Source organism: Tiliqua scincoides, chromosome 4, assembly GCF_035046505.1.
Source record: "Tiliqua scincoides isolate rTilSci1 chromosome 4, rTilSci1.hap2, whole genome shotgun sequence".
NCBI classification, from domain to species: Eukaryota; Metazoa; Chordata; class Lepidosauria; order Squamata; family Scincidae; genus Tiliqua; species Tiliqua scincoides.
Genome location: NC_089824.1, coordinates 178,198,718 through 178,212,115, shown reverse-complemented (window position 1 = coordinate 178,212,115; position 13,398 = coordinate 178,198,718). Strand labels below are relative to the sequence as shown.

Sequence of the window (13,398 nt, the reverse complement as noted above, 5' to 3'; positions counted from 1 at the left end):
CAGTTATGTTTCAGCTTCAGAATGTGGTGGCCCAGCTGGTTACTGGAACTTAACAGATTGAGACCAATTCAAAGTGTTGGTGATGACCTTTAAAGCCCTATATGGCAAAGGACCAGGATACCTCAAAGACTGCCTTCCCCCATATAAACCTGCACATACCCTACAATCTTCAGACAGCGCCTTGCTTTGGATACCACTACCATCAGAAGCCAGGGAGATGGAGGCAAGATGTATGGCCTTTTCATTTGTGGCAACATGCCTCTGAAACCAATTGCTAGAAAGACTGAGAACAGACTCCACTTTGCATGGTTTCCAGCAGGGTGTAAAAAGACACCTAATCCGCTTGACATTTGAAGAGAGAGGGAACTCTTAGAAAGCTTTGGGACTCTGTTTTAATTAATGCCTACAGGTCTTTGTTGCTGTTTTTATATGGTAAGAAGAGCCCTGCTGGATCTGGCCCAAGGCCTATCTAGTTCAGCTTCCTGTATCTTACAGCCGCCCACCAGATGTCTCAGGGGGCACACACAAGACTACAAGATACTTGCATCTTGCTGCCACCTCCCTGCATCTAGCATTCTATTCTTGCTCACACACGCTAATATGGTATCTGTATTGCTGTCATTATTTTTAAGTTTTTATTAATTGCTTCTAATGCTTTTATTTGTTTTAGTATTGTAATTTTGTCTTATGTTGTGAACCACTTTAAGCACTGGAAAAGTGATATATAATCTTTAAAATAAAAATAGAGGTATTTGAAATCATATCTATTTTACTTAGAAGTAAGCCCATTATATTCAGTAAGACTTAGGCTGTAACCCTCTCTTACTCATTGGAAACAAACACCATAAATAAGTCTTTTGCCATGATGCACAATTATAGTTAGGAAAAATCAGGACAGTCTGCTTTGAACACAAAATCACTTTCAGAAACAAAAAGAAATATGATTTCCCACAACTCTTTGCCTAATATCTCTGAATGACGCACACTAGAGCATTAATTTGCTGTTGGGTCACATTAAGTGACTTCCATATCAAACGTTCATCCAAAGCACTCAATGGAAGAAAGGCAGTAACAATGCTTTAGGTGATGTGCCTCTAATGTGAGAGCATTTCCACTATGGATGTCTGACACCCTTAAGAACATAAGAACAGCCCCACTGGATCAGGCCATAGGCCCATCTAGTCCAGCTTCCTGTATCTCACAGCGGCCCACCAAATGCCCCAGGGAGCACACCAGATAACAAGAGACCTGCATCCTGGTGCCCTCCCTTGCATCTGGCATTCTGACATAACCCATTTATAAAATCTGGAGGTTGCGCATACACATCATGGCTTGTACCCCGTAATGGATTTTTCTTCCAGAAACTTGTCCAATGACACCCTCATTTTTCCTTGCACATCACTGAGAAAAGCCCAACAGCAGTCTACTTGGAATACAGAAGAACTAATGCCTATCCAAAAATGCCATTTCTTTTCAACTGCACACTGAATCTGAGGAAATCACAAGTCTAAATTGTGCTTCTAAAAAAGCATTATTAATCTTTCCACTGTTGACTGAAAACAGTAGACAAAATATGTTAAAGACAATTACTGTTTTATAAATATAGAAAGGACATTTGCAAGTCTCTTTAATAACCATTCTGTGGGGTCAGGCTTTGGTTGTCATACAGTGCAGTGTATGTTTTAATGAACATGTTCACATTAAGTATCAGTTAGAGGGAGAACAAAAGGTGAACCACATCAAAGCAACACAGAAAGAAAGCCAAAGGGTAAAAAGTTAATGGCTTTCAGAAGACGACTTTCTAGCAAAAATGACTGTTGCTTCTCCCACCACAGTCCAACCATATTCCGAAACACACATCCAGATGGATTCCTTCTCCAGAGGATAGGCTGATACATATTCTAGACCCGAATTAAGGCTGGTTTTACATCAAGCTGCCATCCCAGTTGCTATCCTGACAACAGAATTTGACAAGCTTCACACACTGTTGAGATATTTGTTGCAGCAGAGAGTTAAGACAGGGTTGTTGTTTTTTTGGTAAGCCATCCTGGACAGAGAGGTCAGTTTCCAGAAGTAAAACCTTTTCTCTTTTATAGAGATGGGCCCTCTTGTCCACATGAAGGCCACACATTCATCATGATTCACAAAGCTATGGTGAATTTACTCCTCATTTGCACATCATTCCAATGAGGATAGCAGCCATCAAGCTATAGACAGGTTATATACCACATACACTGCACTACGAACGTACCATGAATTTGGTATCCATAAATGTGACTAACATGTAATAGTCCTTTGAGGGGCAGAACCATTGCTGAAGCACTTTAAATATAACCTGTTGTGTTCTTTCAAAATTCTAATGATCAATGTATAGCTGACACACTGTTCCTGTTCTTTCAGCAATTTTTGCCATCACATTTTCAAACTTATTAAAAAAAAAACCTGAGGCATACGAACATTATTAAACAAAAATATATTTTCTAGCATTCTGAAAAGAAGCATAGGTTTCTGGGCTACCTGCAGCCTACGACCTGCCTATTACCCTGTTCCTGATCTGGAATGGTCTCTTTGTGCACTCGCACAAAGCATTTCACCCACCTAAAATTATAAGCAAAAATGAAATCTTGCTCTGAAAGGGTTCAAGGATAAATATTAAAAGCATGTTTTAATAATACATGCGTGTGGCACTTAACAACTGTTCAATTAATGATGCATTGCATATAGGAGTGATCAAAGCACAACAAAGAGGCTCTAAATGAGGCAATTTTGTGTCCCATAGCCTGCAGCAGAGTGCCTGTTTACACAACAAAGAGGCTCTTAAAGCAAAGAAGAGGCAATCTAGTAGCCTGTGCAGCCAGCCAGTGTCTGGCAAGGAGCATCTGTTTACACAACAAAGGTACTAAAGGGGGCTGAATGTTCACTTAATGACCTAATCAAGTAAAGGGGATCAGATAATGTATCCCCATCCTTAAGTGGAGCACACCTGTATCTAATATAAAATTTTTAAGTACTTATTTGCATGTTCTGTAAACTGCTTTGTGAGCTTCTTTTTTTTTGTTGAAAAGTGGTATTTAAATATTTGCAATAATAATAACTCAGTGGGGACAGTGGAAGAGGTGAGATTGCCTTCAATATGCTAGCTTCAATATAAAAGGATGCGCTTTTGATATGCTTCACTCATTTTGCTGTTTTGGTGCAATTCCCTTTAAAAATGTCTTTAGCCTTACTGAGAAAGAATCTGACATGAGAAGGTAGAATAAATCATGGGCACAGATGACCTATGAGATCTCTTTATTAAGCCAAAGGTACCTTTTTTAAGAGTGTGTCAGGCATAGGTAGTAACCCTTCCTCCTCATTCCCACTCAGGCTCTTGTGTGACTATATGCCTCAGACGTGGAGTTCTGGGACATCCACTACTAAGTACTTTATGCTTGACATTGACTTTCATTCAATTGGCTACACTATAGTCTTCCATTCCATACGGGGAGAAGCCATAGCCTAGCACAGGGGTCGGCAACTTGCGGCTCTGGAGCCACATGCGGCTCTTTCAGCTGTCTGCTGCGGCTCCTCCAGGTGAAAGTGGCAAAGGGGGTGACAGGAGACATCTGTGTTGGGAGGGCAGGCTGCTTCCCTCCGCCCCCTGAGCTCACTGCCCTCCTCTCCCTTCACCCCCACCTGCCCCGCATTGGCTTCCCTTTTCAATTTTGCCCGCTCTGCAGGCTTAAGCTCCCTGTTTTTCCCTTCCCCAACTCTCCAGCAGGACGCCCTCCTCCTCAGCCATTGCTTGCAGCCCGCCTTTCCCTGAGCAGGTCCCCACTCAGTGCAAGGAGAGGCTTTTCCTCCACAGCAGAGGAGACATCCTTTGTGTCTGCTCAGTAGTAAGCCCCATTACAGTGGATGAAGTTTACTCCCAGGAAAGGGTGCCTAGGATTGCAGCCTTGGAGCCTGCTCCTATGCGTGTCTACTCAGTTGTAAGCCCCATTACAGCGGATGAAGCTTAGTCCCAGGAAAGGGTGCCTGGGATGGCAGCCTTGGAGCCTGCTCCCATGCGTCTACTCAGTTGTAAGCCCCATTACATCGGATGAGGCTTACTCCCCGGAAAGGGTGCCTGGGATTGCAGCCTTGGAGCCTGCTCCTATGCGTGTCTACTCAGTTGTAAGCCCCATTACAGCGGATGAAGCTTAGTCCCAGGAAAGGGTGCCTGGGATGGCAGCCTTGGAGCCTGCTCCCATGCGTCTACTCAGTTGTAAGCCCCATTACATCGGATGAGGCTTACTCCCCGGAAAGGGTGCCTGGGATGGCAGCCTTGGAGCCTGCTCCCATGCGTCTACTCAGTTGTAAGCCCCATTACATCGGATGAGGCTTACTCCCAGGAAAGGGTGCCTGGGATGGCAGCCTTGGATCCTGCTCCTATGCACGTCTACTCAGTTGTAAGCCCCATTACAGAGGATGAAGCTTACTCCTAGGAACGGGTTTCTGGGATTGCAGCCTTAAAGCCTGCTCCCATGCATGTCTATTCAGTTATAAGCCTCATTACAGCGGATGAGGCTTACTCCCAGGAAAGGGTGCCTGGGATTGCAGCCTTGGAGCCTGCTCAAGGCCAAGAGCAAGGACAGGTGAGTGGGAGCCCACGCCCAGCAGATCTGTTCACAAGCAAGCCCAGATGTAGTCCCTGGGCTACTCCCAGAAAGGTGTGGAGGGCTGTAGCCTCAGCCCCCTCCTGTGCAGGTCTACTCACAAGTAAGCCCTGCTGTAGTCAGTGGGGCTTCCTCCCAGAAAGGTGTGGAGGGTTGTAGCCTCAGCCCCCTCCTGTGCAGGTCTACTCACAAGTAAGCCCTGCTGTAGTCAGTGGGGCTTCCTCCCAGGAAGGTGTGGAGGGCTGCAGCCTCAGCCCCCTCCTATGCAGGTCTACTCTCAAGTAGTCAGTGAGGCTTCCTCCCAGGAAAGTGTGGAGAGGACTGCAACCTGAGAGCTCCAACCAACTTGTCTGCTTAGAAGTCCCATTGTAGTCAATGGGGCTTACTCCCAGGATAGTGTGGAGAGGGTTGCAGCCTGAGTGAGGGAGGACAGGCAGGCAGGCAGGCAGGCAGGCAGAGCAGAAGCTGGCCTGTGGCTACCCCCCCCCCCGCCGCTCTGGCTTCTTCTCTTCTCCACCTCTGGAGTCTGTGTCCATTTTTTCTTCCAGCAGGGTGCCTCTGGAAGGTGGGGGGTGTTATTTAGTATCCATGTAAGATAAGCAGATGCCACCACCACCTGGTGGGGTCCAGCAGGACTGCAGGGCAGAACCAGGGTTATTTGTTGGGGGAAAGAAGGGGAGCTAATTTGCTTAAAGTGGGCATAATTCTCCAGGCAGAGAATGGCCTTGGAATCACGCAAAACACCATAGAGGACTAGGCGTCTGAAAACACAGGACAAGAATGTATGACAAAACTAAAAGCTACAAGAGGGGGCTACATTATAAAAATGGGACCTATAAGAGCATAAAGTTTAAAAAAACAACTATATATGCAGTGTTATCTTCACTTTAGATGTCAAAAGGGTTTTGTGGCTCCCGAGGTTTTTTTCCTACGGAAAACGGGTCCAAATGGCTCTTTGAGTGTTTAAGGTTGCCGACCCCTGGCCTAGAGGTGCAGCATCTGCCTTGCATGCAGAAGGATCCCAGTTTGCTTATCAGTAACTTCAGTTACTGTGTCCCCCTCTCTGAAATCCCAGAGAGCCACTGACAATGTAAAACAATATTGAACTAGATAAACCAAAGGGCTGATTCAGTACAAGGAAGCTTCATATTTATTTCATGAGATCCACAAGTCACATTCATTCTCATTGACACTGTAAGCTGAAGCTTATTTCCTCTTTCCATTTTACAATGCAGGGAACAGAGACAGAGGGAGCTATTCGTCCATGTAGAACCCACCCAAAATGCCAGAGCATATTATAACAGCAGAAGTCACTGCTAGCAACACCCAACAAGCAAGTGGGATGCACCAGCTTTGCTTGTGTTTGAGACAGAAATACCTATCCAGTATCACATCTAAACACTTCAAATAAATGTACAACAGATACAACTCACAACCATCAGCTATTGTTTTCATTCAATATTCGTTGAATATTCGTTGAACATTCGTTATGTTCTTATGTACAGCTTCCATTAACCACACCTCTACTAAACTGCCTATCATGACACTTTATACAGGATGGTAGCAGCTCTGTATTAAATAACTTTTCCTGGACTGCTCTGCTGAGTTTAATAAGCCAATAGCAAATGCTTCCCTAAAGCAGCTTAGTGTGTATCTGTTTGCGAACTCCCAGTGCCCCCGAGTCAGCACCTTTCATGCACATCCAGGAGTGCAGAACACAACACAAGCTCATATAACAGTTCTCCAGATCTCACAGAAGCATGTGCACCTTTTCACCAGGCAAGCTCCCAAGAGATGACCACACCTGACCCAACACACGTGGGATGTATAGCATCTTCCCACCATGCAAACGGAAAAAGAAGTCACCTTACTCTACACTCACATTACAAACAAACAAAAATTACCAGGAAAACACAAGCAGACTATTATGATATTCATAAAGGGATAGATTTACATATCAGTAGCTCAACATCTTCCCATTTTTACAGATAGTATCCCCTCTCCCCAATCCCAAAGAGGAACACTTTACTTGAACTGCTGGTCTTTGGTACTTCTTGTTTTTGCCAGAAATCGTTCAGCCAGTTTCTCCAAGTTTCTGGAATAATCCATCTCGATCTCAGCCTTTTTGCGGAAAAAATCTTGCAGGTCCTGGAGCAGCTGGACTCTAAGTTCACACTGCTGATCAAGACATTTCAGTTGTTCAATAAGCTGGGCTCGGATTTCTGCAGAGGGAGAGGGTAAAAATACAACACACACTTAATACAGATTCCTAAACAGAGAAAAAAGGACAAAGATGTTTTGAAGGGGCATGAGGCTAGCACATTATTAAAGCTAAGCAGATGTCAGTCTCATCTGTACTTGGGTAAGAAACTGAATGAGAGGCTTATATCAATTTATCTGAGCTTCCTGGCAGAACAGAAACTGAAGTGAATAGTGTAGCAAATGTGGACTAGGAGACCTGGATCCAAATTCGTTAAATCACAAAGCACACTGAGTAGTCTTTGGCAGTCACCACCCCCACCAATTATGGAATAAAGTGGAATGACCCCCATGCAAGCTCTTTGGATGAAGGGCACAGCATAACCGTGAAAAGCATTATGTAATGCCAGTGAGCAAAATCAAGGTTGAAAATGTTCACTGGGCTTCTTACTTCCCCTCTGGTTTCTGATCAAGCACAATGTTAGTAAAACCTTTCCATAAACTGCACCCAGAGATAGAAAAAATAGCTTCAACTGTGCTTTGGGAACAGAACACAAAAGCAACTTGGAAGCCAGTGCAACTCACTTACAAGGAAAGCTTTTACTGCTGAGGGTCCTATCAATCAACAGCATCAAGGGCATATTTGGCACCCAAACGAAGCGGTCATTGTCCAAAAATGTACTGAATCTCTGTCTAGATAGGAGCTGCAGAGCTAACACTGCAATTCCCTGGTGTTAGCTCAAATTCCTTCCCTACAGAGATTCTGCAGCAAATTCCTTTGCAGGCTATTCCTAGGGCAAAACCAAAGCACTGATCACACTGGGCATTCCCAGAAGACACCAATTTGGGATTATTCAGTTAGATGCTGGGACTCCAGCTGCACCACTGCAATTAAATGCAGCACATCAAATTGAGAATACAGTGCCTTTGGAAGGCCAACAGACTCACATTCCCAATTGGAAGAGGTCACAGGAAAGACAGTTTCATTTTTCAAGAAAAGGCTGTCTCTGGGCAATATCTGCAAGCAGATTCCACCCCCCCCCCCCAATCTACAGAGGGAGTGTTTTTAGCAAAGATGCTGTGGCTTTAATATAACACTTTTAATTTGGCCTGATGATAACAACACATTTAAGAACACCCAGTGCTTGCAACAGCCTTTGGGGTATAAATTAGGGTATAAATTATGTTTCTCGCCCATGTGGAAGTTCAATTGCCTAAGTCAAGTAGCATCTGATCCCGAAATTGATAGCACCGACAGTCAAACCCCACGTTCTGCTGTTTTTGGCTACTGAGCTGCCAAGTAAGTTGGTTCTAGCTCCATCAATATAACCCTCCCCCCACCCTCCCAAAAAAACCCAAATTGATCAACTCTGCATTTTCCTCCATAGATGCTCAAAATGTTAATTAGAGCCACATGTTATTGATAGAAACTTGCTGTGGCCTCTCACAGCGTGTTTACAGAACAACCCTGTTTGAGACTGAATTTATATTAAACAATATAAATAAGCAAATGCATCATTTAGCATTCAGTGCGCTTCTGTCTTTGTTTTTGGCTGTGGATCATTTGGATACAAACTGTCTCATTTGGGACAAGAGGGCTTTTCCAAGTATTTGTTTCTAAATTGATTCAACTGAAACACAGAGCATGAGGGAGGAGAAAGAGGAAGACTAAAATTCTTGATTAAATGAAGAATCGAGAAAGGAGAGCCTACAGATATTAGACTGCTTGATCTCACTAATTGACCCACATGGCATACAAATGTTCTGAACTGTACACTGCTTGGAAGCACAGCTTTGAGAAGGTAAGTCATCTTAACAGCACAGACAATTGAACTGGGCCAGCAACCAGGTGGTAAAGGAAGGTGCCTATCAGAGAAGAAAAAGCACCCAAGAAAAAGCCCCTGTTCCTTCAAGAGCCAACACAACAAATACTTTTGGCTCTTTAAAAGGCTGCATGTGACAAAAGCTAGGTCATAGCTATGTTACCCAAAATTGTTGAGAGGATGCAAGATCGAACTCCATAACTGAATGAATATATTTGGTACATGAATATAATACACCAGTAGTTTTCAGATCTAGGATTCAACTTCATGCCAGATTTCCACATGGGAACGGCTCTTAAGTTTTTAATCACACCATCCTGTTTTGATGGTGATGATGCCATTGCAACTCACTTTTGGTTGGGGCATGATTCAATACTGAGTCAAGCCCACCAGCTGAATAGCACTGGTATACTCACTCCATTAATAAATGAATTGATTAATTAGTGGTTAGGTTAATTCAGGAAACATTTTAAGATCCAGCAACTCCTGTCTTACATGTTTACAGATAGCTCTCACTTTACATGGGGATTACAATCCTAGAAAATTGTGTGTACAGTATAACAAAAATGCATAAATGAAAACCAGCTTTCCCATGGGAAACAAAAGGATTAGCCTTAGTTAGGGGGGAAAAGTCATTTAATACTCATGCTGATAACTGGTGACTTCAGCTTGACCAAATGGCATAGGAGGAGAACTGAGGAGAGAAGTTACAAGGAGGGAATGGTCATTGATGTCAGTGGCAGAGAAAGCAACCAAGTTCTAGTCCTCTAGTCTGGAATTTTACAAGAAATGCAGTCACAGCCATCTCAGAAGCTCTGTGAATGCATTTCTTTGTCTCTTTTTAATCTCCTGGCTTTAGAGGAGAACCCCCCTTCACACACACAGGAAACTGTCTAGCAGATTGCTCATTAGCAATCCATTGCTCAATAGCAGATTATTGACCACATTATTTCAAAAATGAGGCTGTACAAATCTCACTTCAGGTATTGATTTGTGAATTTTGTTTCAAAAATATGCAAATTAACACTGCACTAATCAAGAGCTACCCGTAGTAATACTTAAGGCTTAAACTATTTCATATAAAGATAGTAGGAAAGACAAGTTGCACTGCCACACATGGGCGTAACTGCATATGAGAATACAAATATATCAGAAGAGAAGGAATGGGGGGAGGGGAACAAAGAAACCTGGGAGAGAAAACATAGCTCTTGAAAGTCTCTCATTTACTAAAGCTTTCCATTCCTTTCACTGATTTCTTCAAAAGGTGGGAGCACACCAAACTCAACACATTTTTACAGCAATGAAGACACTTGCATTGGCTGAGCACATTACTTCTGCAGAACTTGGGGCTGGTAGTGATGGCAGCTGAAAGATCTAATTCTGGGATTATTCCAAGGGGCTAAATTCCAAGGGGATGGCAAAGTCCAAGGGGCTAAAATAGGTAGCTTTTACTGCCCTATAGTAGAAGTAACCAGAACACTGGTCTTCTTTGGCCTGAGAAGAGAAGTAAGAGCTAGGTTTTGAAAGAGAAACACCTTAATACAAAGATTCACAAACTGGGGTGTCACAACGCCCCAGACTGAGCTCTGCCTTTGACCCTTTAAGGAGTGGGGCAGGGGATGGCAGCAATGTAATTGGAACAATTGTGCTGGCAGCAGGGACCTGCTGTCTTTGTTTTTACTCACCCCTATCTGCTCCCGGGTGGGGTACAGAGAGCTCTGCATAGCCCTCTGCAGGGCTCCCCACACCTCAAAATGTTGAAGAAATGCTATTGTGACCCACTTCCAGGTTGCAATCATGAAACTGGAAGCAAGTTCACAATAGCATTTCTTCAACATTTTGAGGTACAGGGAGCCCTGCAGAGGGCTCCGAGGGGCTCCCAGTACCTTCCCCCCCAAGCAGACAGGGTGAGTAAAAATCAAGTCCCCAAGTCCCTAGCACAATCATTCCAATTGCATCGCCGCCATCTCCCTCCCCACCCCTCTGCAGGGCTCCTTGCACCCCCCAGCAGGTCCTGGGTCCCTGGTGGCAGCAGGATCATTCCAACTGGATTGCCATTATCCCCCCACCCCCCACCCACAAATACTTACAGCAGCTCAAACTACACAAGAGTTTGAGACCCTCTGCCATAATAATTTGCTGTATGCCTTCTGATTAATTTGGTCTATAATTTCCTTTTCTCTGTTAAGAAAGCAAGCTACCCTAGTCTTTTCAATTCTGTATGAAAACTGTCATCTCCAGCACTATCTTCTGGACAATCCCCCCCCCCCCCAGAACACCACACACTCCAGTTGCTTTCTGAGATGGGAAGCACTGCATCAAAAAAAATCTGTCAGTGTATTTTGTACTTCCCCAACAATTCTAGTTTAGGAAGACAAATCACCAGTCAGGATGAGGCAGGTCATGAAAAAAAAAAAATCAAGCTTTTTAAAAATATGCTTGATATTCTCAAAGTGGAGCATTAAGTCCTTGGAGAATTTCACTCCCAGATTGCAAGGGGTGGGGAAGAATGAAGATAGTTACTTTAAGGCTCCACCCCCCAACCCCAATCCCTCTGCACACACCAAGCTTTCTATGTGTCATTTTAAAGACACAATAATTTGGCAAAACTACAATGCTCATGTAAATGCCTGATTATGTATATTGATCTGATTACGCTACCTCACATACGTAATTCCAGATAATACTGCCAAATCAAGGTGATGACCCCTTTTGCAAACATGTGCCACATCAGGACCAGTACCTTTCAGTAAATCAACATGGTGTTTCCAGACTAGGGAAAGAAACAGCTGATTGAACTGCTGGCATCAGGGAACAAAAACTCATTAGCGCCTCATCTGCAAGATTGAGCTAGCAAAACACAGTCCGGCTGGCATATAATTTTTTGCTGTGTTTTGTTCTAGTGCAAATAAAATAAAACCAAGAATGCAGGAATTTCCTGAAGCTCAGAGAACTTGCTAAGGGCATTTGTCTTCTTGTTATCCCAAGATAACAAACACCAAGATTTTTTGACTATTGGAAGATACTATTGTGGGTTACTTTTAGACTACAGTAGATTCCACATACAAACTGCAAGTGTGATATACAGAACTCAGAGAGTTAGTATCTCCTAAGCTACACACATCAAACTGGGGCTCCCGACCAAATTCCACATATCCTCTTAAAACACATTCTTGCCCTTTTCCTGAGGTTGGAATTAGGGCTGGGGGATCATCATTAACTTGGGGCTGCTATAAGAGGTACTTGCCATCAGAGTTCAGCATATCAGATATAAGAAACCAACCCTTGGTGCTCTGATTTGTTACCAAGGCTAGGCAACCTTTCAAGATTCCTGCTACCAGTAAATCAAAGACTGGATTACCTGTGAATCTTGTCCCTTCTTCCATGTTTCAGACTGGCTGTCCACTTTTTGACTGAATTCATTGCGCTTTTTTTTTTTTTTTAAAGCAGCCTCACCTCTGTTTAATTGTTTATTCTGGGGGTGGTGGTGACAACAACAACAAAATGACCAGGGCATAGACCAACCAGTTCTCAATACAGCCAGATTCTGCTGATTGCACAACTTTTTTTTTTTTTTTTTAGTTTGACCCTGAAGGGGAAAATATGAATGCGGGGTAAAGATAAACACAACCAGTATTCCATCACTTCCAGTGCCCACTGCCCTTCTAGCAGGGGTGACAAGAAAAACCACATCATGTTTGTGTTTGACAGTTTCTCCAGCACAGAAGGTTTTGCCTTATAGCAGGGGTGCCCAAACCCCGGCCCTGGGGCCACTTGTGGCCTTCGAGGACTCCCAATCTGGCCCGTGGGGAGCCCCCAGTCTCCAATGAGCCTCTGGCCCTTCAGAGACTTGATGGAGCCCATGCTGGTCTGATGCAAATGCTCTCAGTGTGACGGCCAACTGTTCAACCTCTTGCTTGAGCTGTGGAACAAGGGCTCTCTCCACTACTTGCTGTTTCACATCTGTGATGCAGCAGCAGCAGCAGCAAAGGAAAGGCTGGCCTTGCTTTGTGCAAGGCTTTTTATAAGCCTTGAGTTACTGCAAGACCTTCATTCATTCATATAAATTCAATCTCTAATATACTCATTTATGTAAATGTATTCAAATTTGAAGTGTAAATTAATTCTTCCCCCCCCCGGGCCCCTGACACAGTGTCAGAGAGATGATGTGGCCCTCCTGTCAAAAAGTTTGGACACCCCTGCCTTATAGCATTGATCTTACAGCCTCCCACATAACATACAGAGAATCTGTTTATATGCTCAAGTTGAATGTGTTCACAAGACTTTGCGAAGCTAGGGAGTAATGTACAGACAGTTCTCAGTATCCGCTAATTCAGTATCCACTAGGTTTTCCAGGAACCTAACCCTAGTGGATAATGAGAACTGATTGTATTCAGGAACTGTGGCCACAATCCTGTAAACTGCTTTGTGAGCTTTTTTGTTTTTGTTGAAAAGCAGTAAGCAAAAATTCTAATAGTCTTAATCATCATCATCTTCTTCTTCCCTCCAGCTTGGAACAGGGGAGGAGAAAGGGATCATCACTGAACAGCATAACTATAGGGAACTTCCCTGGGCTTCTCCGAAGACTACAGTTGATCATTTTTGGCAGTGGAGTGTTCAGAGTCCTTTTGCCAAAACAAGTCTAAGTCTCCCTCTCTCTCTCTCTGGCTCAAAGTATGAAGCTGGGGAGGACAAAGATAATTCCTGCAATTGTGCTGGCTTTCCAAGACCTTCTGAAG

At 43.8% G+C, this 13,398-nt stretch overlaps 1 protein-coding gene across 3 annotated transcripts in view; it reads right to left on the bottom strand.

Moving 5' to 3' along the window:
* Positions 1-13,398, bottom strand: part of SRGAP2 (SLIT-ROBO Rho GTPase activating protein 2) — a 226,607-nt gene that overhangs the window by 139,897 nt on the left and 73,312 nt on the right. For all 3 annotated transcript variants that reach the window (XM_066623037.1, XM_066623038.1, XM_066623039.1), the window contains exon 3: positions 6,667-6,859. In XM_066623037.1, coding sequence (XP_066479134.1) covers positions 6,667-6,859 — 193 coding nt within the window. The remainder of the gene's footprint in view (positions 1-6,666; positions 6,860-13,398) is intronic.